The sequence below is a fragment of the Caloenas nicobarica genome, chromosome 3 (genome assembly GCF_036013445.1).
Source record: "Caloenas nicobarica isolate bCalNic1 chromosome 3, bCalNic1.hap1, whole genome shotgun sequence".
NCBI lineage: Eukaryota > Metazoa > Chordata > Aves > Columbiformes > Columbidae > Caloenas > Caloenas nicobarica.
Window position 1 is genome coordinate 78,819,717 of NC_088247.1, and position 24,465 is coordinate 78,844,181.

The window sequence follows — 24,465 nt, forward strand, 5'->3', positions numbered from 1 at the left end:
CAGGTTTCCAATACTTGACATGACAGAACTTTCAAGTATTTACTTCATCTCATTAGATTTACAGAATTTGGAAGCTAAGCATTAGACGAACAGCTCATAAAATTTTAGTGCCACTGTATATCAACACAAGCCCTTAAAATATTATATGCATCCTATTTCTGATTAATGAGTGCATTCTCATATTTCTCTTATGTCCTGTTGCTGACTTCCTTTCCAAATATTTTTAGAAGTCCTCTTCTAACATGCTTATGATTTCTTTTCCTCTACAGGTCCGAGTTTCTGCTTATCCATGTCTGTTGTATTATCCTCTCAGATTTTTCACTGCACGCCTTTTCCTTTTCTGCCCATCCCTTTCCCTTTTCATTTATCCCACTTATGGTTTTGATCTCTGCTTGTGTTCCCGCCTGCCCTCAGCATGTGTTCCCTCTCTGAGGCCTCCCTTCTGTCTTTATTCTGTCTTCTTAGAATGATTCAGTGAATTGGAGTTGTGGATGCATCTTTAACTCGGCAGGGAACTACAGAGCACTGAATCAGAATGCACTCCCAATTAATTACCACACATATGGCTCCTATTCAATTAGCCTCAATTTGTTTTATTGACTGCCACAGGCAAAATTTGAGAAGAGGAGATGTTACCAATTAAAGAGATACTGCCAAAAGTTAAAATACAACTTTGAATTTTGTATAGCCTCCCTTAATTGTGAAACTCTCAGCAACTCTGAAAATACTTATTTTAATACCAGACCTATTTGATTAATGGCTCCTGGTTTTCCGCGCCCGTCTTTTCCCAGGCAGCCCTCACATTTCCCCAGTTCAGTGTGACACATGAAGCGAAGCGATGAGGTGCGGGCTGGGTTGGAGAAGAGATGTGCACACCTCTGTGCCACAGCAAGTGCCCAAAGGGGCACACACAGGGTCACTTACTCTGGGGGAGATAACAGTTCAAGATGCTCAGGATAACATAGTTTCTCCTAGGACTTCTTTCAGCCTGGGGCTTTATCTGAAGCAACACCTCCCACACCTGAATGCTGTGGTTTTGTCAGTCCTCAAAGCCCTGCACACCTGCTGGAAGGGATTAAAGGCTCCCAAACCAGGCAAGGGTTGTAGGTACAAGTCCATGGGCACTACTGGTGCAATGTGAAGAAGTAAAGCAGATCAGCACTACAGCAGGGAGGGGACGGGGAAGGGTCTTGAGAAGACAGTCAGGTGAGTGAGTCTAACAAATAACATGTAACTTCAGAGGGCTAATGAAGAACTAAGGCTGAAGTACAGGCAAAGACATTCCTTGCTCTTCAAATGTTTTGGTTTTCTCCATTCTCTCCCTCAATGCCACAACCATGGCCACACATGCACCTGGAGAACAGGGTGAAACTTCCCAAAGACCAGTCTAAACCCATTGTTTCAACAGAGAGGTATTTTCCCCACAAAAAAAAATCTTTACTGGGAAATCTGCTGAGAGGGAGAGAGGAGAAGGAAAAAAAAAAAAAAAGCAGCAACTTGTTAATGTTTCAGCTTTTGCGTCGCTGCCAGCCAGGGAGTGCCACTACAGTCAGCAGGAATGCTGTACCCAACGGCACCCAAGCCAGGCCTAAGCATCCCTCAGTACCAGTCTAGGCTGGATGCTCAAAGATCTTTGGAGTCTCCAGAAAGACTCTGACCAAATGCCGCGTGCTTTGCAAACGCGACCAGACAGCCCTTCTGATTTGAAGACAACACACCAAAAATACAGACTAAAAACCATTCAATTAATTGGGCTTATTTGTTTTGACTTGTAAGTCCCAGGCACTAATAAACACCCATTTTGTTTTTATCTACATGCTGATACGTATTTATACTATTTTGCTGAGTTCCAAAGTAACACTCAATAAAAGCTTGAAGGAGCCCTGAGGCCAACTCAGTGAAGACCTCTCTTAAAAGAGCCAGGGTCAAAGGGGCTAACATTCATAAAACTGAGTAATAGCTGATAACAAAGGAACTAGGACCTCAGTACACTCTAGAGTAAAAGTTGTGCAACTGAAATACAGTGCTTCTTTCTGGTCAGTTCATTAAAAAAACAGTATAAAAAAAAGAAGCAGCCAGAGAGAAACAAAAAAAATAGCAGAGAAACAGTTCAGAAGAAACTAAAACGATTGCAATGAACAGTAAAACTCATGGCTGTAATGTGGTTTTTGTGCCAGGTGGCTGGAAGTATTCAGAAAATTTTGAACACTAAGTAAGGAGAACAGGCAGTGACAGAAGTCAGAACACAACATTTCTGAAGTGATATTTGAGGAAATAAGGCGAACACTAACTCCTGCTGATTAAGGGAAAAAAAGGTTCTCCTATGCTTAGGTTATGCTATAATTGTTGACTTCAGAGGTTAATGTACCTTTAAAATATTCATTATAAATCAGTGTCCAAGGCATTACTGAACTATAAACATCTGCTGCAGTTGTTCCTCTGTAAACATCACCACTATGGAGGTCTAAGAACATGTGAAAAATCAAACAACATAGCAAGAAAAGACTAAAAAAAGAAAACCAGCCCTAAAAAGGAGAACTTGAAAGGTCTGAACATACAGCTCCCAAACAAGGCCCATGGACAGTTATGGTTGAATGATGTTCAGTGTTCAGAGCAGGGGTTTTAGCAGCTGTAACAGATGAGCAGGCTCACAGGGAAACCAGATGCACTAGTGTGTGTTAAAAAATAAGCATTTGGAAGTGGAAGGCTTGTTATTTTATGGGAAAAAGGGAGGGAGCAGACGAGTATATTTCACAAGTCCTTTTCCCGCACACGTGCATAATGTGGGGTCAAACCTAATTATATCTACACTGGGAAAACTCTTCCCATTCCACCTGCAGGCTGTCCACGATGGGCAGGTTAAGTGAGCCAGTAGGAAAAAAAATGCCAGCTGCACTGGAGCTGAGGCAGGACAGGTTTTCCTCACCCTCCGTTCTCAGCTGTATTAATCTTACAGGTTGGTTGTTTTCCAAACCTCAATGACTGGAACAATAACACCGTGATACACTTTTTAAACAGATGGAGAAAAGAAAGGCTTGCTCTCCTATTCTTGAACACAGAGATATCCTTTAATGCCATTTGGAGATAACTGGCAATTTAATCACAGCCTCTTTAGAGGCACCTAATTCAGCTAAACCACACAGTAATTCACTTGAGACCCTTCAAAGCAAATGTAAGCTGTGCCTTACCCAAAAATAGTCACTGAACCAGATGACCAAGAGAGAACAGAAACAAGGAGCAGGAGAGAGACGAGGGGCTTGTAGGCAGCAAACTCTACAGATTCCTGGTGGCAGTTTGCTGTGTGGGGGGACAAGTCACTGCTGCAGCAGAAAACAGGCTGCTCGACATGATCCAGCAGTTAAGACCCACTGTGGGATGACAGTAAACTTCCTACGCTGCTCTGTCCGTTGCCATATCCAAGACACAAAGCAAGATAAGAGGAAGGGAGGAGGGGGACAGAATCAGGCTGCAGTGTGACAAAGTATTTAAGAAAAAGAGCAAAGGAGAGGAATGGGGCAACAGCGTTTGAACAAACACTTCATGCTTTAAAGTGCCTATGCATTAAACAAGATTTACTGCTATTTCCTTTTCTCTCTCTGACATCTACAGCCTAATCATTCCAACAGCTGTGAAAATAAAGACTAAAACAGGACTTTTCAAACTCAGGCTAATGGCAGGATGAAGATAGTGTTGCATCAAACTTTTTTTTTCTTTAAAAAAGAGAAAATTTCTCATAGTTAGACTTCCACGAGACAGACCGCTCATGAGCAGCAAAGCAGCTTTCTGATTTCACACACCTCCCTCCAACAATGGCAGCAAAAGCCATAAAAAAAGTGGTTGCATGAGAAGTTGTTCTTTCTTAATCACCTTCCTTATTACTATATTTTTTCTTCTTCTTAAAGTCACTCTTCCCTTTCTCCCCAAAAGACGCCTGACTGCAGTGATGTATCAGTGCACTAGACTCTGCACGTAGCAAGTACCAAAGTGCACACTATGAACAAACTGCATCTGCTGATTGCAGGGAAGAACACCCATACTCTGCGCACACACCGCAAGAGCACAAACAGGCACAGTATGATTCCTGAATTTTGAAGAGCTTGCTAGGAATTTCACAGTTTGCTTACTGTCGAAATTATTTTTTTTTTTTTTTTTTTTTCCCAAACTCGCTTCAGTTCCTCCATTTCCTTGAAAAAAAAACAAACAAGCTATCATCTTAATTCTCTAAGCCTTGCAGCTCCAGCTCACATCATCTAAAGTGGCAGATGCTTGGTCAGAAACCTGAGGAATCAAAATCCTCTTTAGCCATCAGAAAAAGTGGGACTAAAAGAAACACTGGAAACGCAAGATGCGTATGTGTGCTCTCAGAAAACACGAGGTAGGGACAACCAAACCAACACTTTAAGGAACAGATGGAGCGGCTGCTCACCACTCAAGCTACTGGCCTAATAGCCCAGCTCAATAAACACAATATTCTCCTTGCTAATGTCCAAAGCTTCACCTTTGGATTCACTCCACAGAAAATGAACCGGATGGCTTTTCCTCATCTCATTTCACACCGTTGGCCCAAATGAGATGCAAAAGTAAGTTTTCCTTAAGTGAAACAAATGAAAAATGAAGTTTGCTTGAGAGCAGTGAAGTGTGCATATACTGATGAACAGAAATGACACTCTAAGAAAGCAACCTAATTAATGACTTGGAATAAAAACAAAACCATCATATTTTGGTATCTAGATTGCTTGTCAAAATTGTTTTCAGTTAGTCCAATTAAGAGGTTAAATTATTAAAAAATGTAACTATGGAATTGATTACCTCCGACTTCATATAAACGTAAAGGAGTTTTTGTGTAGCTAATATAAATGTGATAATTTAATGTAGTCATCAACAGAACAAGGAAGTGTTTGAAAATGAGCATGCAAAGTAGACAAAACAAAAAAGCTATCTAAAGCACATTGAGGTAGTTTTACCCTGGGCAAAACTTCCTGTCAACAGGCAATGAGTATGGAAACAGCAAAAAAAATCTGCCAGAGCTTCTGCTTTGTATGAGGCACATCTCAGCCTGCACTGTAGTGAATCTGTGATTTTCCATGAATATCCTGAGTTGAACTTGGCAAAATGGTCAATGTACTCCAATAACGAAAGCTCTAGACCAGCTTCCCCATCTCTTTGTTCTGTTTGGTCTTAGAGCACCTGAAAGCTCAGTGCACACCTGGCCGTAGGGCACTGCAGCCCAAAGACGGGTCAGTGCAGGAGCCACAACAACTTCCAACTCCATCTCGTTCCCAATCCTATTCAACCGCACAGCTCTGAAAGAAAGCAATTATGATTTTGGATTTTTAGATGTTGAAGGGTCAAGATTTAAAGCAGTAAGACAAGGCCCATCTCACTTCATTGAATTGTTTTAAATACGTTGTAGAAAATTTCCCTATTCTTAATACAAAATTACTCCCTTCCCTTGCCTTTTTCTGTCTTTTCACTGTGTCCCTTGAATGACCCAAGAGTTTTTCAGTCCAATGCTCACTTGCTCTGATCGGTTCTTCATGTGAGCAATGAAATAGTGAAATGGAAGCGAGGCCAAGGAAAATCAGAAGTACTAGAGACAAAATGAATACAAATTTAGGTGGAGTCATTACACGTGCGTATTGTGGAATGCCACTGGTTCAGGCAAACATTTATTTCACTTTGATGACTATCTGAATCTTCTTCAAGGCTGTTTGCTACTTCTGAAAGGTTTTTGAGGGGCAAGGTTGTAGTTTTTTATGTTTTAAGTGAGAAGATCAAGAAAGACACACTAGAATTTCTAACAGTCTTTATATGACTTGGCTTTGAGTAATTTCTTTACAGATGAGTACATATTCACTCACTGACAAGTCAAAATGAAACAAAAATCAAACTCTTCAAATTAATCAGACATTTTCCCCTAAAAGATGGAAAAATCAATCACTGTAATTTCTAGTTTTGAATTTTCCTGAGGTGCTCAGATACATCAGTGGCATCAATACAAGAGTGGTAAATGTCTAGCACTTCTCACTGATTCAGCAAACTCCTGATTTGGCCAACACCTTGTGCCTCAAACCGCTGTTCTGCAGCTGCAGTAAGTTCCTCCAAGCCAGGTTACCTGTCAGTAGGTGGTGAAGAGCTCTCAGGCTGCTCAGAGCACCCGCCTCAAAGGACCTCCCTTAGTCACTGAACCCATCCCCTAATGTTGCAGACCGCTCATTCACCCCTTGCAAAACCCACCTCTCTCTGCAAAGGGAAGTGTTTCCCCATCTCCACTACTCTTGCTGGGAGCCTGTTAGACCCCAGTTACCACGAGCTTTCAAATCCTACTGGGCAGAAGGAGCAGAAGCTCTTTATCCAATCTTTTCAATATTCTATGTTTACGTACTTGTCAAACTGAATGAATGGACGCTAAAATCTGACAAAACCAATTCTTCAGTCACACTCCAAGATCAGATGTAGCAAATAATGCCAATGCAAACTCTTCATCGCTTCGCTATGAGAGTTACCTGCCACATCCCAAATGGTAACATTTAATCAGGCTAGGACAAAACACATTAATGCAGCCTGACTTCTAGTGCCAAAGGCTTCATAGATTTAGTTGCTAACACGAGCTAGCAAGAAAAAAAGGCTGACAACTGGAACTTTTACTGTTTTTTTTCCCCACAGCTTCATTACTGTATGTCTGTACGACAAATGCAACACGACATCTCATCCGTAATGTACTCATAATTGTTTAAATACATTTTCAGAAATAACCAAATAACCACAAAATCATAAAACACCAGAATCAAGATTCAAAGATTAACCTCTCACGCTCTACGACATTTTAAGGATTATCTTCCAAAATAAAAATGCCTCCAGAAAGGAAATTAATGAGAGCAAAACCTTTACAAACCAGAAGTGTAGAAAATTTTTGAATAGTCTTACTTGTAGTTTTTCTCCCAGAACTTGATCGGTCTTGCGTATGATGCGATAAAGATGACACTACCAAGAAATGGACTCAGTGGTGTAGAAAAGACTGAAGTGGCCAGAGTTTGGAAAAAAAGCATAGCAGAGTCTGAAAACTGCAAGTTAAGGTAACACAAATTATTTCTGCATACTTCTAAACCATTGCCAAGGCAGCAATTTGAACTATTTATTTTTGCTTTTTTTGTTGTTATTTATCTTACCAAAGAGGTCGCAAGGAAAGGAAAGGCAGTGCCAAATTGCCAACTATCAGCATGCAATCAGTGGCTCTTCACTGCTGCACGGTTGCAATGGAGGCGACATATCTGCATGGGGTACACTATTACCAGGGTGACCCCATCTCATCTCTGCCCGAGGACAGATCCTGAGCGTGGCAAGAGCAGTAAGTGCCCTTTTCCAGTGACCTTCGTGTACTGTCTATGACACAAAGCGCATTTCCAGAGCCTGACACACAGAGTTTAAAATACAAAAATCCCCCAAACCTCATTTTCTTGGAAATTCTCAGTTCTCTGCACTGGAGTCTTGATCCCAATTTGTCCAATACTTCATTCTGTGATTCTACTGATTTTGGAATGACCTAGTATATGGAGAAACAACTATGCCTCTATAATCCAACCTACGGGCTTAAAATCATGCTTTCGTATTAATTTTTACTGACAATTTAACAGTCCGTGCAGATTGAAACGTAAAAAAATGTTCAGCACTTCATACTTTTTGAAATATATATGAAATGAGAAGGTGAGGACAGAGGAATAATAAATATTACCCATAAACATCATAATGAATGCCTGAATCCATAGTTTACTTTAAATGTAAATTCATATTCCAGATTGCTGGAAAGCAAGTTAGGAGATGGACAAGGATACTGAAAAACATGCAAGTTGAAAGGAACATGATTAAAAAACCCAAGCAAATTAAATGTTATGCTTTAATTCTTCATTAATTCATACCATGTCCATGAAATCTCAGAAAAAGGTTTCCAAGTTGGTATAAGAGAATAGGTGTCCTTCCTTACACCTCTCCTGGGAGGAAGGTGCCAAGTAAGTCAGTCATGGACTAAAGAGCGCCTATCAAAGTACAACACTCAAGTGCATCTCAAACTAAAATTTAGGTCAAATCACCCAATAACCAGAGTCTCTTAGCTTACCCTCTTACAATAATACCCTGTGTATGTGTCCCACAGACTATAAGACTTCACAAAATCATTTTAACACATGTAGCATAATTCATGGCACAGTATTTCCATAAAAAGGCTAGCTAGCCATGCTTTCAAAGCAATTTGCAAAATCTAAAAACAAATATTTGCCAAAAGATACCTTTCAAATCCCTCAAACTTATTAAAAGAGAGTGGTTTGGAATGGTGTCTCTGTACATTAGTGATATTGTGAAATGAGCTGCCCTCAAGAGTCTAAAGTTCAAAAAGCAACAGAGAGCACAGAGTGGGAAGCAAGTAAATCAAAAAACTTAAACTGTCACATTACACTGTAGTCATAACCAGCACTGGCTGTGCAAGACGAACAAGTGTCAGATAAGGGAAGGAGGGATGGGAACTGAAGAGACAAAAGGAGGACAGATAAGGACAGCAAATCAAGTTTTCTAAAGAGAGTTCTAATGTCATGACTCATTTAAAAATTGCCACCATCATGAGTTAAGACATTTAGGACTCCACTGTGAACTGTTTGTGTTGAAGACATAATCAGTAGCAACAGTTTTATTTTTGCTAAAAGACATTATGCTCTACTGTATGTATGCTGGAAGACATTTCCCATTTGACTTGTGAAGAGTGATTTTAATAAAATGTTCCATATATGTAAGCATGTCATGAGACCAAGTAACAGCACTCAGTTCCCTTACATGCACAGTTGATGTGTACCATGTGCAATTATCTGTCTTCAGGGTTTTTTTATTTGATAGTACTTGATTTCCTTTTATTAGTTTTTTTTCCTCTTTTTTTAAATGCCAATGCTTTAATTATGTTTAAGTAGAAAATTTTAAAAAAGAAGGTATGCTTTCTTATTCTGTGTCCCAAGACAGTTCCACTGTGCCATCTTTGTCAGGTTACACAGTGTAGAAGCAAAACTTCTTTGTGAGTAATAGATTTCAATATCAACAAAAAAAATTTTGACAAAAAGAAATAACTAAAACCCCTTCAACATGAACTAACTCGTAATTCAAAAACCTGTTTAAATTCCAATCAGTTTCAAAACAAGTAACTGAAAGACTAACATTTTCGAAATCTTCCATTCCCTTCTTTTCATACAAAACTATGCAGTAAGGCCATTGCAAATCTTATTTCCCAAAACCCACATTTCTAATTGCAATTTATACAGGCCAAAAACATTTTGGCACTTCCAAGCACATGATCAATCACTTAGGAGATGGGAGAAGTGAGCGTCACAGGGCTTCCTTTTCTGATGCTAGACTGGTAACTCCGAAACAGCCAAAGCAGAAACTCTCATAGACAGGATAATCTGAATTAGAAATCCTTTCCTTTCCAAATCTCTCTGTTGATTTATCACACAAAATCCTCCCTTGACTCCAAAACTACACTGACTTGCTCAATCCAATAATTATGAACATAATCTTTTCGTACTCATTGAAGCCCCGGGAAGGGCAGTTGCAGATCTCTCCTCAAGCCAGAAGCCCATTCCCGTTCCTCACCTTTTGTAATTAGAAAGGACTTCGAGAGGTCACCTAGTCCACCTAGCAGCACCAAGGAAGAAGCAGCTAAATCTATATGACTCCTGACAGATGTTCATCTAAATTCCTGAAGATCTCTAACGGTGAAGGCTTCACAACCTCCACCAGGCAAAGCTCCATGCATTGCTCCTTTGTGGTCTGTGCATCAGAATCCAATGCATCAAAGCACACAAAACTTCTCGTGTCGCTGAGCTTTACAGCAAAAACTCACAAAGGCGCTTCGAAATTAAAAAATTTATGTCCTGCCCGCAGAAGCGATTTAGCCAATTAAAAACCACGAATAATTAAACTCTTCAAAGAAGTGGTAGACGTGGTCCCTCTGCAAATTACAATATGCATTCATCAGTACTGTTTGCTGGGTTATGGTAACAACAAATAAAGATACCATGCAAAAAGACAAAGTAATTGTTGTTGTGGGACTAGTAACTTGAGCATTTAACCAGTATTTTAATTGCAACATTGCCTTAAAAAACAGATTTGCATTTACAAAGGATATTATAAATATAAATAATAGAAAGCCAGTCTAGATCACTTTAGCAATAACCGTGTAAATAAACTAAATCCTGCTTAGTTAACTGCTTTCCATTTTGCAAGGCTTAATATGTAGTTTTACCAAGAGTAAAGTTACCACTGCACAAAACCAAAGGGAAATTCACTAATCTATAATCTCCGTTCTTAAATGTTCTACTAAATAACCTCATATACAGTTCTCCCGCAATTCATACCTACAACAGAGATTAAAATTTTTTTTATTGTGGAATTCCGTAATAATTTGCTACAAATCACTCAAAAGTGCTCAGACAGATCTTCAGTTTTATAATGCTTTTCTTTCCTAAACAGGCAAATCTAAAGCATTCCCTCAGGGAGTTATTCTGTCTGCAATTCCCTCTGTCCAAGGCTCTCATTTATACTTTCTATCTGAAATGTAAGCATAGTTAATCAATGCTGCATATGATTCAATATATCAGAGCAAAGAGCAGAGGGAAGAAATCACTCACAGGGCGTAAAAATCCACTGTGGTACGAAAGGGACAAAGCCTGAAGTGTGTGTATCTAACAAACAGTACAAAGTAAACTCTTCTGTAGGTCTGAACTAAAACCACTTTGTCAACTCTTCTTCCACAACTTTGGTTGGGAGGGAAGGAAGAAATGAAAAGTTAATCTCTGAAAATGCTTTAGAGGTCAATGAAGTTAATTTTGTTCAGTTACAGTGTTTTATTCCATTTTTTATCTTTTTCCTGTATTAAATCAAGTTTCTAACTGAACTAGACTGTAAGTCTTTTGTTTCAGAAATCCAATATATATATATATTTTAACCCTACAGATATTTTGGGGTCTTTGAAATCTGTTTTATTCTCTGTATCTACAAAACCAATGCTCACAGCCTTGGAACAGGCACTGAAACCGACTGTTTCAAAAGGACTGCTTTGGTGTTGATGGACATGTGCTGCTACTCATAAAGCAGAGTGGAAATGTTAAAAGCACCACAATGAAAAAATGTACATTAAAATGTTAAAATCCAGTGCTTCTGGAATGGAAAAAAAGAAAAATCGGGACAGTTACAACAGAAAATAAATTTGTATCTGAGATATCAACTAGAGGCAACTGAGAAAGTAACCAGTATTTCAGAGCTCAGTCAACCATATGCCCAGCACTTCCCAAAACTAGCTTCTGCATATCTAAAAGTCCACCCAAGTTAGAGCTAATATGTCAGTCATAACATTTCTTTCTGGATGCATCTAAAGTCCATCCTGAGGACTGTGGAAGTAAGTGATCTGTGGAATGTGGCTGGGTGGGAAGTGGGTGGGCATAAAAACAGACCACTGTGAGTCACAGTTCAGTTTCCCAGTTTCAGATCTCATGTAACCAAACCAGAAAATTGTATTTCTCACGAGATGCTCCAAGCTTTGTCACATTTTAAAATAAGTTACCTAGGAATTTCACACCTTATTCAAACACTGTAAATAAATTACATACATGAATAAGAATTTAAAGAATAAAGTAAAACAAATTTATAAAGGATATGAGGTATTGCAAAGAGCTGAGCAAAAACATGGAACGATGACCCCCAGGCAATCTGCCAGGGAGCAATGTATGTCATGATGAACTGCAACTTCTGCAGTAGGTCCCAGAGCTGAAAAAAAAAAAAAAAAAAAAAAAAACAAGAAAAAGGAAAAACATGTTGACTTTTTAGACACTGAGATTGTTTCAGTACTAATACCTGAAAGTGACAAGCTTTTTAGAACTGTGCCCTGGAATGAATGCAAAATAAATTATATTTTATGATTAGCTTTCATAGGCATTAAGGCCTTATTTTAGTAAGGGTCAAAAATATATCCTTCATTTGAAATTCAAACTTGCAATGAGGTACATTTTTAACCACCATACTAAGGTAGCTCCCAGATTACTTTTCTTCAAAAGTATGTCTGCTTTATTAGGAAGTGGGAAGACAGGTTGTGATATTCGCTGCATGTATCACACCACCAGTCAGACACTTGAGTGTTACAGGAGAAGAGACTCCAGAATAAAGTGGATATAGCAAACACGGGTGGCTCAATGTATGACGTGTGCAGCTCTGCACATGGAAATCAGACTGATTTCTTGAGAACACAACATTGTCATTTGTTGAATCAATGGGAGAAGCTATCATTATGTAAGCACATGCTTGGCATTAACCATGAACTGTGGCTGCATTTGCATGATCAAACCACCATAACCATAAAAGAGCTGCATTAACATGAATTTTTATTGTTGTGCGGTACAAATTAAAAAACACTGAATTTACTTTTTCTTCCTGTAAAATATGTTTTGTGCTGCAACTATCAGTTTCTGATTGAAGAATGACGTGTACTTATTCCCTAGAACACATTTTTTTCCACCAGCTCTCTTTGCATCAGGCCAAAACAGATCTCGTCTGCATTGGGCCATCAGATTTATACTGTAGAGTAAGTTCCTGACAAACTGTCAGGGAAGATTTGGCCATCAGTGGACACTAGTGCTCAACACACACACACAAGCTGACAGTGGAACAGGAGTACATGCAATATTTCATGCTCACATAGCAAATATACATTGAATTCCTATAGCAAACTTTTTAATTGAGTTCATGAAAAACAACATGCTGCCAACATCCTGAAAGACCGAGGCTGTATCAATACTCATATATTAAATGCTTCCAGCAGATGTTCCCAGGCAGTGGTGTTGTGTATGTTGTTAAACTGTTAGAAAGGTCCCTGGGAAGGTTTTGGTCTGGCTCGGCTAGCACTCCTCCACGCAATCCCCAGGCATCCTTTTGAACAAGAACTCTCCATGGTCCATTGCCAGGTGGCCACTCCATCTCTCCACTCCGTGCACAGTATGGGAGAGTTTATTAGTGTGGACACAAGCTTCCTCAAAAGAGCTGGCCTGAGGGACAGAGCACAGTCCTAGGGACACCTTGTTGACTGGTGTGTTGTCAGTCAGAGAGGGTGCACCTTCACTGGCCAATGCATCTTCAGTTACCACCCCCAAATTAAGACTTGGCCACCTGTATCCACATCAGCAATGCACTTACATGGTGTTTCATTGAGCTTCTCCATGAATTGTTGTAAATAATTGCAAATGAATTGGGAGGGAAGAAAGAATGACTAATAGCATTAATTCGTTTTGGTCTTTGTGCTACCGAAGGATCACAGTAGCAGCTGTTAACTCCAGCTATAACCAGGCTCATGCCAACTCCAGTTATTATACAACTGATAAACCTTCCAGCTGAGATGAAAGCAATGCTTCATGTTTTCTTTGCTTTGGCAGGACTCAAATTAGGAGCAATACGCAAAATGCAGATTATGTTAACTTTTCACAGGCACACTATTTAAAATCACCAAAGCCCTAATAAAAACAAGCTGTTATGATCTCTTCAAGGCACAGCCTGGTTACCCCTATTTAGTTTAAGTATGAGAAATTCATATCTTGTCAACTTTGTTTTCTCTCGAAAATACTACAGGTGACTTGAAAATTACAACATTAGTTAAAGCAGGCAAGTAAAGCTGAACTGAAACTAGGACTGACTTATTTATTTGAATCCTGTTTAGCAGGTTTTGGGTTTGCTTTATTTTGCTTAGTTTTTATTTAACCGAAATATCTGAACGAAGAGCTGAGAGAAAAATTGTATCTGCTAAAAGATTTAAGGGAAGGGTTGAAAAAGCTAATGACTCGCATCTGAAACCTCAAAAATTCAAAACTGCAGCACAACTCAGTGAAATTCTGCCTGTTACAGATTGAAATCACAAAGCCATAAATCACCCCAGCTATGCTCAAAGCTCAGGGTTCACCAAAAGGTTTTCAAACCTCAAATAAAATTCAGGTTTTGCATTTGTTAGGAAAGCAAATCCAGGAGGAGACCCTTCTGGCTTTTTGTTCCATTACATTGCTTTAATCATTCTTTAATATATACACATTCTTGCAAAACAGACCATGGAGCCCAAGTTCCCTGTTGCTTCTAACAAGTCCTACTACTTCTGCATTCACCACCACTTGAACTCGTTGTTTCTTTGAACACTTTGCCTCTCGACTAATGTTTCTACAGGACAGGCAATGGAGCTCATTTCCATTCACAAGAACATGAAGCTAAGAAGAATGCTCTAGTGAACCCCTCTTGGCTTTTGAGAGCCTTACAACACTGCACCTAAAGGCTTGGGAATATGTGATTTTCAAGCTACTGCTTTCATTAAGAGTTGTCAAGTACCTCTGTTACCTCTTAAATTACTGCTTCCAGGGCATGTTCTGCAAAACATCTTAAGGGTAACATGCCATTAGCATTTTACTTATCTAACTATAATTGCTAAAGGTGATGTCATCCAACAACTATAATATAGAGATTTAGGAAGGGGGGACTTAGCTTTACATTTGCTTTTTCTCATTTTGCTAGAACCATCTGAAAAAATATTTCTCTTTGTCAGTTTTACCCAATTTACAACATGCTTTCTCCTATATCTGGTATAGGAACTCCAAGGATTCACAAAACACTACTGCTTTTCTCACAGAAAGAAACTGAAGCTGCTAAAAATTGCCTTCAGGAATAGGAGGAAGCTGATCCTCAGAAACAGTCATTCTCTTATTTCAGGTACAACTGCATTTCAGTCTTCAATAATCGTTAAGACACTAGCTAAAGAGAAAACCTTCAATAACGTTTTTAAATTGTCAGAAACAATATAGCGTTAAGAATGGATTAGGAAAGCCAAAGCCCATCTGAAGTTGAAACCCATGAGGAAAGTAAAAGGCAACAGGAAGGGCTTCCACAAGTACATCAGCAGAAAATGATAGACTGGGGAAAAAAAACATGGACCCACTGCTGAATGGGGCAGGGGACCTGGTGACAAAGGGCACAGAGAAAGCAGAGGTACTCAATGCCACCTTTGCCTTGGTCTTCACTGGTGAGCCTTCAGGAATTGCAGGTCCCTGAGACCTGCAGGAAAGCAGGGAGAAATGAAGACACCCCCAAGCAGTGAAGGATTATTTAGGGGTACATTTAAACAAACTAGACAAAAACATTTCCTGGGACCTGATGGGACACCTCAGCCCTTCTCTGGTTCTGTGAAATATGCAGTTTATCCTCAGTAAAGTTTTGTTTGAATGAGGGTAATAACTTGGGTGTGAGGTATAATTTTTAAACAGAGCTAGATGCAAAAGGAACCTTCCCATCTGAAGTGTAAAAAAAAAAAAAAAAAAAAAAAAATCCGTGCTGAGTTTTAACCTTTTCTTTATAATGAATTCCTTAAACATGTATAAAAAGGAATTTTTCATTAAGACTTCTGCATCCCAGTTTAGGATGATTAATAAAAGAACATTTTTATTAAGCCGCCTTAGATCTTCAGTGTTTTCTACAGTTCACTAAGCATAAAAATGATATAATATTTAGGGGACATAAAGCTCTAATATTCCTAGATATCTTTACTTATGACAGTTTTGCACAGTAAACAGTTTTTAAGTCTTTGATAAATTATCAGTATATTCAGTAAATTTAAACTATCACATTCCCATTGCTGTCAAATGAAAGTGTAAAACATGCATCCATCTTTCATATTTAATGTGGACACACACATTTTATCATCTTAATCATCCTTAAGTCTTCTATGAGTTCTGAAGCCTCCAGAGACCTCTGGCACATAAGCTAGTATTCTATGTATCTATAAAGAAAGCAGAGGCAAAGAGTTACCTTTCAGGATTTCTTTTAAATCTGGTTATTCTTATTTAACCAAATTTAAGTAACATTACAAACTAGAAGTTAATGGAAATTAGTTAACATACACCCTCAAAAATACTTTGAAGTCTGAAACATCACTGAAATTTGATCTCCTTTTCTCAGTTTGGTAGATTTCAATAAACTAGAAAGAGATTAACATCTGAATTTAAATGACACTGAGTGTGATCTGGAGACTATGCAATGCTTTCAGCTTTTGGCAGCCTCTCTATCTGTTTAGCATCTGTTGGGACTCTGTGTGGGCAGACCCCTTGGCAATACTGGGACTAAATAATGCATAAACATTAACAATGTCTTGCTAAGCTTGAATTTTGCTGTGTTTTTAAAAAAACCATTCGTACAAATTGGTTTAAAATAAAAATATCTGTCATATGTGGCTATATGCTCTACTCTGCAACACAAAATTGAGAGATTAAGAAAGTTAAATGCAGAAAGCAATTATTTCCCACTTTGAACACGTATTTCTTTATATTCCTGTTTAAATCCTGAGAACCTGAGGTGAATCTGAACTCAAACTATCAGATGCTAGGGGGGTGTTTAGTTTTTCATGGTTAAGCTAATTCTGGTCAATTGGCAGCTCCAAGTCTTGAAGTAAATTCCAATACCTACAGGTAATTTTTTTTTTTTAATGTCAATAAAAATTAAGATACATTAAGAGTGAAAAGTTGTGAGCATGTATGTGGTTTTGGATATGAAATCAAACTTATGTGGAACAACTTTATTCTAGTTTATGGCTTTGTTTTGCAAATCATTTGACTTTGTTTTTTATTTAATGCCATTTAAAAGAAACTTCACCTATGAAATCCTGCAAAACGAGATTTACTGGAAATATCGAAAGGTTTTTAATGTTTATGTTTTAAGTCACTGTGACATTCTGTTAGTGTATTTTAACAGCACTATGTTTGAATTTAAAAGAAATATTTCCAGATTGTCTTTATTTGCTTCTGCTTACAGACATTTGAAGCCTTTATATTGTGGGGTTTCAAGAACATTGTCTAATGCAACATATATAAGAGAATCAAAACATAATCAGTCAAAGGCTGTGATATCAAACCTCCTGAAACAGTGTTCAGCACTTAACATCAACAGTGTACAAAACAGGCATGTTTTAAACAGTTTGAGTAAAAGCCTCGGAAGCCATACATTTGAAGTTAAATGTTAGGCATCGGGCAGAGGGAAGTACAATGAAGATGATGACAGTAAGATGATGGTAAAACCTAACAAACAGCCCTGGATCTGCTCATGGCAGAGGCTGCTTCTTCCAACACTGTTAGCTGACAGCAAGAGCCCAGGGTGGGAGCCCGTGGCACTGAAAGAAACCATTTCCCATATCTCCTGAGGTGGGCAAAAAGTGTAAGATCAGAGCTAGCCACTAATTTGCAGAGGGCCAGACATGCAAAATTAATCAGCTAGGAGCTGCACTGATCCAGCCCCTTCAGTGAAGCCTTGGCTCCTGCCAAGACTCTATCTTCCCAGAAATCTCCCTTCCTAAAAAGGGACATTAAAAAAAAAAGTATGAAGTTGTGCACTGAAGCACCAGATATTCAGAATTTCTCTTTCACTGCCTGCATTGACAGATAAGAACATGACTCCATCAGCATGAAAATATTATACGTGAATATAGCCCTTAGTGCATAGCGATCTGGACTGAAACCAGGGAGGGCATGTACATCACCCTGCACCCTGAGTGCATTCGTCCCACTCTAAAGGAAAGACCAAAAAAAAAAAAAAAAAGACAAAATACAATTTGAGAATAGTGTCAAGAATGACATCTGACAAAGAGGTCAGTGACGAAAAATCAGTTAAGCCTTTTCTCCAATATTAAAGGGAAACATGAACTGTACAGTGCTCAAGGAGTCTATGCAAAATACTACTGGGATTAGCCTGTCAAATATCAGATGTAGCCTTGGGTATTTTACTCAGCAGAATGTGTCTTAACAGGGTTTATATGCTAGATATCAAAAATTGAGGAAACAGCTGTGAGCTGAGAGACCAGCTGATTAAGACATTGGATTTCAGTATGCACAAATGGCAAGACATGGATTAAAATATGAATTAACAACTTAGTGCCAGAAGCTTTGAAGTGAAACATCAGATTTAGAGAAGGATGAAAAAAATCACAAGGAGACAGGAAAAAGAGTAAGGCTTTTGACTTATAAGTAGCACCTAAATCAATCAAGGGGACATGTCAGCTACCTAAGAGTTTTATTGCCATAAAAGCAATAAAAAGATCCAATAGGTTAATTACTTGACTTCAACAAAGCACCAATAAGGTCAATACACTTGGTAGCACTTCCTCATAAAATGAAGGAAAATAAGATGATGTGCATTTCTTTCCTGTCCAAGGGATTGTGGTGTGGATGTTGAAAGGTAAGACTAACCAGCATAGGTCTGGCAGGTTGTTACAAACTGGCTGTCTTAGCTGGAGTTACTTTGACATAAAGATCATCTTTCATGAATGCGTGACACTGGATTCTATGGCAGAAAGAAATACACAAAAAGAGAAAAATTCTTTCAAAAAATAAAAAATGCAGATTCCTTATTAGTTGGAAAATGTATTCTGGGAGAGAAGAAAAAATATCAGACAAGGAAATTGTATTCTTAAGTGAGCTCAGCAGGGGGAAGAGTACTTAGGCAAATGAATTCAGTGTTAATGAAGGCAAATTTAACAAGCTCTGGTTCTTTGATTATTTTGTCTTATGCATGAAGACAAATTCAGAACCCTCAGAGGACTCAACTATAAGAAAATACAAGGTGATTTCGTATTTTAGTGTTGCTAATCAGTTCATCCACACACACAAATTAAGAAGCCATTAACTGCCTGACAGTAACATACAAGACACTGAAAGGGATAAGAAGTTGTAGTCCTACACATTAGCGGCTTAATGACACTCGGTCCTGTAATCCCCTCCAGGATCTCTGTAGTAGATGAGTGTGTAAGGTAGGGGTGCCTCTTTCTTTAGGGTTTAAAGGAAGCTACACAGGTTTGGCAAAAATGCATATTCCAAAGCCAGGTATCAATTCTCAGCTGAAAGAGCGGCTGGTAAAAGAACTGCTTTACCACAGTTTGGCATACAAGAATCTCTAACATGCAGCTGGTTGCTCCCAGTAGTGAACAGACTGGAAAACAAAAAAACCCCACAAACCCACAAAAAACCCACCACAAAACCACCACCGTGAACAAAAAAAACCCCAACAAACAAAACACTACGCACACCAGTTTTGTATAGTAGCCAAGGAGCACACTACAGCCAGAAGCATCCGCACTCACACTACCAAGTTTTTTTGCTGTCTTTGCTCCTTGAGCTCAACAACAGAATCACTTGAGGTTCCAAAAGCTGTTCAGGGAGCCTCTACGGCCCCCTCCACCAGTAAGATTTAGAGCATGTCCACAGCACTGAATGAAATGCAAAGCCACATCTTTAAGAAAACACAGAAAAAGATCTGGGGACAAGACTTGCCATGAGTATCTTTGTTAACACTCAGTTCCAGAATGATATCCTCACTGTTTGAATTATTTGCATTTGTTTCTACTTCACACTTAATCATACCTGTTTCTACTTCACACTTAATCATACCTGTTCCTACTGGACTTGAAAAGCTGGCATTCCAGACATTGTTTAAAAGCAGCTCACTCAACTGCCAAGAGCAGCAGTGCTGGGAACATGCCTTTTTTTTTCTTTTTAAATCACGCTGAAGAAAGATGCACTAGATGAGCTATGATATGCACTTAATCATCCATATGCTTTCCCTCTCCTGTATGTGTTGTGTACATTAGCTTTTCCTCAAGTATTTTGTCAGTAGACATCAGATGGGTGGAAGAACGGTCCATCTTTTCATCATTTTCAAATAGATAACTCTTTCCATGCCCTCAAACTGGTTAATATTCCCACATTTTTTATCCTATTAAAGAAAAAGTCTCAGAGTTTTTCCTCCTGTTAGAAGTCTAGGAAGAAATCTCCTAAGTCTTGTTATATATTCGACCTTTGCTCCACCTATGAAGAATATATTCTCAGTTATTTGTGTGTTTCCATTTGCAATGAACATTCTTATTAACCTTTGCACTGACACCATCTCCTAAAAAGTCCAGGGAGAACAACTGGCTCATTTTAAAAGTTTGCACGGAGTAATGTAGAACAAGAAGACTGTCTTGATTATCCAGTTTGACTTCTTGTAAAGCATTACGCCCACAATTTTTGAATGCGCAATCATGTAATTTTAAAAGGCCATTCAGCTCTGATTTAAAGAACATAGACAACAGGAGTTTTGGACAGAAGAATCCCAGGCCGTAGCCAAAAAGACAAACTGAGCTGGCTATGTGGGAAGCCTTAGCAAAATAGAGATGGAGAAATGCTGTTCCACTTCAACTGAAAGCCACAATCATTCTTAAAAATAAATAAGAAAGTTGTTTCCTAAACATTTATCTTGCTCCCTTCCCAAATCAATCTGAAAGATGAAACAGCACACTCTGCATATGCCTCATCAACTTTTAGCATTAAGTTTTCATCTTTTACAACTTGTCAAAATGTAAACAGCTACTGATTTTTTTTAAAAAGAAGTGAATTAACCATGTCACATTAATAAATCCTATGATGTTACAAAGACCAAAAAATCCAGGTTGATTAAAAACATCCTCAGAAACAGAACTGAATAGACTTTCTTGTTCTCTGTGTTGCCCCACTGTGGGCGGTTTGGCTATCTGCAAACAGAGATAAAAATCTGTGAGCAGCAATTTGGATTTCCATGCCTCAACTTGTTCAGGAAGCAATATGCTCATTTAGAGCTTCTGATTTGACTAAATTACAGAGCACAATGGGGAAAATGAGGAAAGAACAATCAGTGAGATATTCGGAAATATTCTACTCAACATTATTAGCAAAGTTTTATTCAACATAATCTGCTTCAAGAGTCACTAGTGCAGTTGTGAATGTCTGTTGAATTCAGATGCCTTCTTCCCCAGTGCCTGGTAAAAGAAAATCAATGCTTACTACCACGGTGCTTTGAAAGCATGCAAATATTTTTTGGTGGGGTAACCATGCCTAAAAATTACCATCGCTATGACACAGCGTTTCTAGCGTTCCCTAATTCAGATGGTGGTAACTTGGCACTTTCAATGACTAAGTAGAAATCAGCCACGACTGTTTAACAAGTTCTGCATAGCCAAAGCTGATGGTAATAGAAACTATTTCAGCTCTTGTATTTCTTTTTAAAAATAGTTGCAAACATAAAAGTGACTGAACTACAGATGGAATCTGTGAAGACCCATAAAGCTTTCAGGAACAGAGGTGGATGCATCCTGCTTAGGGCCTATCATATGGAATAAACACACATCATCCTCAAGTGATCATATCCTTTACTAAAGTTCCACAATGTTGACCTAATAAAAGCTCAGACCTTAATTAGGGTAAAGAAAACGTATGCCCTTTATGATTTGAAATTAATAGAACTCCTAATTGCTATCATCTGCAATGCTATTTTTCAGATTGGCTTTAATGATCATTGTGTAACTGTGCATGTGCTTTTGCAATAAAAATAACTCAACCATTTAATTTTGATTTTTTTAAAATGCAACAAGGTCAAGTACACTTGATGAACTAATGACCTGCAAAATTTCAGTTATTATCAGATATGAAGAAGCTGACATAAAAATGCTAAAACTAGATTTTAAAAACATGTCTGCAGTACCAGCTTTCACCCTAGTAGAGCACTAGTTATTCTAGGAAACATCTCTGCTTCATTCAGTATGCATCTTTCATTATCTCACTTGCATTTCTATCACTAGTCCTTCTACTGTAAACAGTAGCTTCAAACTACCCAAGCAACTCCCATAAAACAACATTGAAAGCCTTTATATTTGTGTCTTCCAAGAAAATGCTATAATCCACATCTGTATTTTGTGATATGCTCACAAGGTCAACATTTTCAAAAGAATTAATGAATAGTGAGACTTTCAATTCTGGGACACTGATTGTTGGATCCTGTGAAGTGATGTTTGGAGAATGAGTTTTAGGACTAAATAAGCCATTATCCAGACATGGGAGGTCCACTGATGCACATTACTAACAATCTTCTCTGGAGACAGAAAGGTACCCCTTACTCTAGGGAACACAGTAATGCAACAAATACTGAAAACTGCCATAACACTGCCAACCTCCCCACTACTTTCACTGCTCAGCTTTCACTCCAAGGTAAGGAGTATAAAAAATTACCCTAACCCTATTTTAGGATCACAAAGTTTGGGGCAGGGGTTCTTTTTAAAGCAGGGCTTTGTATCTCTTCTGCTCCTTTTCTTCTGCCTTCCCTCCTCAATCCTTGTCTCCTCACCCCAGCAGAGAGAAAGTAGAACAAGCCTGAGGGCCGAAGGCTTGAAGCAGGTGCGTGATCCAAGAGTTCAGAGAAAAGAAAGAGCCCCAGGTCCATCACTGAGCTGTTGTTATTCTTCCCTTACAGCTGCACAGAAACATACCAGGAAAAGCATTTAAACTTCCACTTTGCTCTTTGCTGGAATGACTGGGAACTCCCAACATAACACCAACAAACTGGGCCTTTCCTTAGGAAGGCCGAAGCTTCCATTGTCTTTCTCCTGTCGGAAATGAAGTGGTGCTAGCTGGGACATACACATAGTAGGAATATTTTAGAAAAAGAAACCAAGCAAACAAGCCCAACAAAACCAAACCAAAACCACCACCAAAAAAACAATGAGAAAAAACACCTCACCAGAGTTACCCTCGGACAAATGTATCAGATGTTATCACAATCAGGGACCAACAAGTTTAAAAACAAAACAAGACACGAAAGAATTGGTAAAAGCTTTAGGCGAGCTGCCAATACTTTCTCGTGTTTTATCAAGGCATCAGTTAAACCTGCTTCTTTCAATGAAACAGCATATATAGCAAATCAAGACAGGACTTGATCTGACTGATGCAGAAAGGGTTTGTTGTTTTGTTTTGGTTTGGTTTTTTTTAAAGTAAATTCAAGTAGAGCACACTCCAAGAGTTAACAATGTAAAAGAGGAAGGAGCTCTGAGGTTAAGGTTAAGGGCAGCATCACAAGGATAACAGACTGAAAATAGGAAAAGAAAAATGTTAAGGCTGACATTAGGAAATCATTTATTATCATGAGGATGATTAGGTAATGTATTAATTTCCCAAAGGAAGTTGTTGAGTCAAACACTAGAGGCATTCAAAGGAAACCCAGATAAAAACACCAGGCAATTGATCTGGAGGGCTGCCCTGCACTAATGACTCAAGAGGCTCTTTCCAACTCACTGAGGATCCTCCTTGTGAAAACAACAGTTCTGAACTTTCTATAGCAACACGTGAACACAAAGTAAGTACAGAACATTTCACAAAAACAGAAAAGGCATTTAGCTGGAACCTTGTTTTCAGCTTACAGATTTTTTCTTCTATAGTACCAATAATCCATGTCTATATATTCATTCATTACTTCTAAAAAATCCTACTGCACACTGATCAGCAAAGAGACACTGAAAAGATGTATAAATCTATAAAATATATTTTCCAAAGAAATGACAGGAGCTATAAAACTTGCCTTATGAAACACGATGGACATCATGAAGAAATCCAGCAAGAAATTTTCTGAAATGTCTCTATAGTCAAATCGAAAGAAGATTACAGTAAAGCTCAAAGTAACAAATTGATTAATGGGATTACAGAATGAGGAGCGGAGGAGTTTCATCCCAGCAACTGTTATCAGGATAATATCACAGCTGTAAGAAAGGCAGAAAGAAAAACCTAGTCAAAGTCATAAAGCATTAAATTATGAAGCTCTTAAATACAAATAGCTGTACGGGATGTATTTTAGATTGCTAGGTATATCTAAATCTACACATTTTAATTTCTGATATTCACATCTTATTAATTTCTGATCTTAATCCTATGTTCTTTTAATAATCAAATTTATTTTACCCCCATGCAACTTCATTTTTTTCCCTTATCATTATCACACACTTCTAATCTGTAATAAAGAAGGAACTCTGTACTAAAACAAGTACTATTGACTATTAAAAACCAACAATCCAGAAAGAATATTTTTGTATAACTCTTAAAATTTCAGTTTTGGAAATACCTTGGCACTTCCATTAAAACATGAGAGTAATTTGAAAAAAAAAAAAATCTTGAACCCATTCCAGTCTTTTTATTACTAGAAATTTCACTTGATGACAGAGTTTATAATTATTCTCATAATTTCATTACACACAATGTCAAAATTCTGGATAGAAACACCCACAGATGTGAAATGCTTGAAATACTTAATCGTTGTTCTCGATTGGAAGGTCATCTGTTCTATATAGTAACTACTTCATCAGATGAAAAGAAATTGTGTGTTCATCTATGTGTTGTAAAATGTGTGCAGCCCGCATTTTATTCTTCCTTATTATATTCGAGAGAACGAAATTAAGCTGAGAACTCTAAACAGAAAGTGACCGCACAGAAAATCAAAAGTCCAATCTTTTAAGATTAAAGTGCTTGCTGCTATATCTCCAAAAATATAACGTTCTTTTAACTCTCCAGAAAACTACAGAGTTTTCTGTGTAAGAAA

General features: G+C 38.3%; 1 protein-coding gene across 1 annotated transcript in view; it reads right to left on the bottom strand.

The window, feature by feature from the left end:
- PCNX2 (pecanex 2) overlaps positions 1 to 24,465 on the bottom strand; it is a 149,383-nt gene that overhangs the window by 44,971 nt on the left and 79,947 nt on the right. The window contains exons 21-23 of the mRNA XM_065631048.1: positions 23,455 to 23,632; positions 11,689 to 11,799; positions 6,928 to 7,055 (exon numbers count right to left, since the gene is read on the bottom strand). Coding sequence (XP_065487120.1) covers positions 6,928 to 7,055; positions 11,689 to 11,799; positions 23,455 to 23,632 — 417 coding nt within the window. The remainder of the gene's footprint in view (positions 1 to 6,927; positions 7,056 to 11,688; positions 11,800 to 23,454; positions 23,633 to 24,465) is intronic.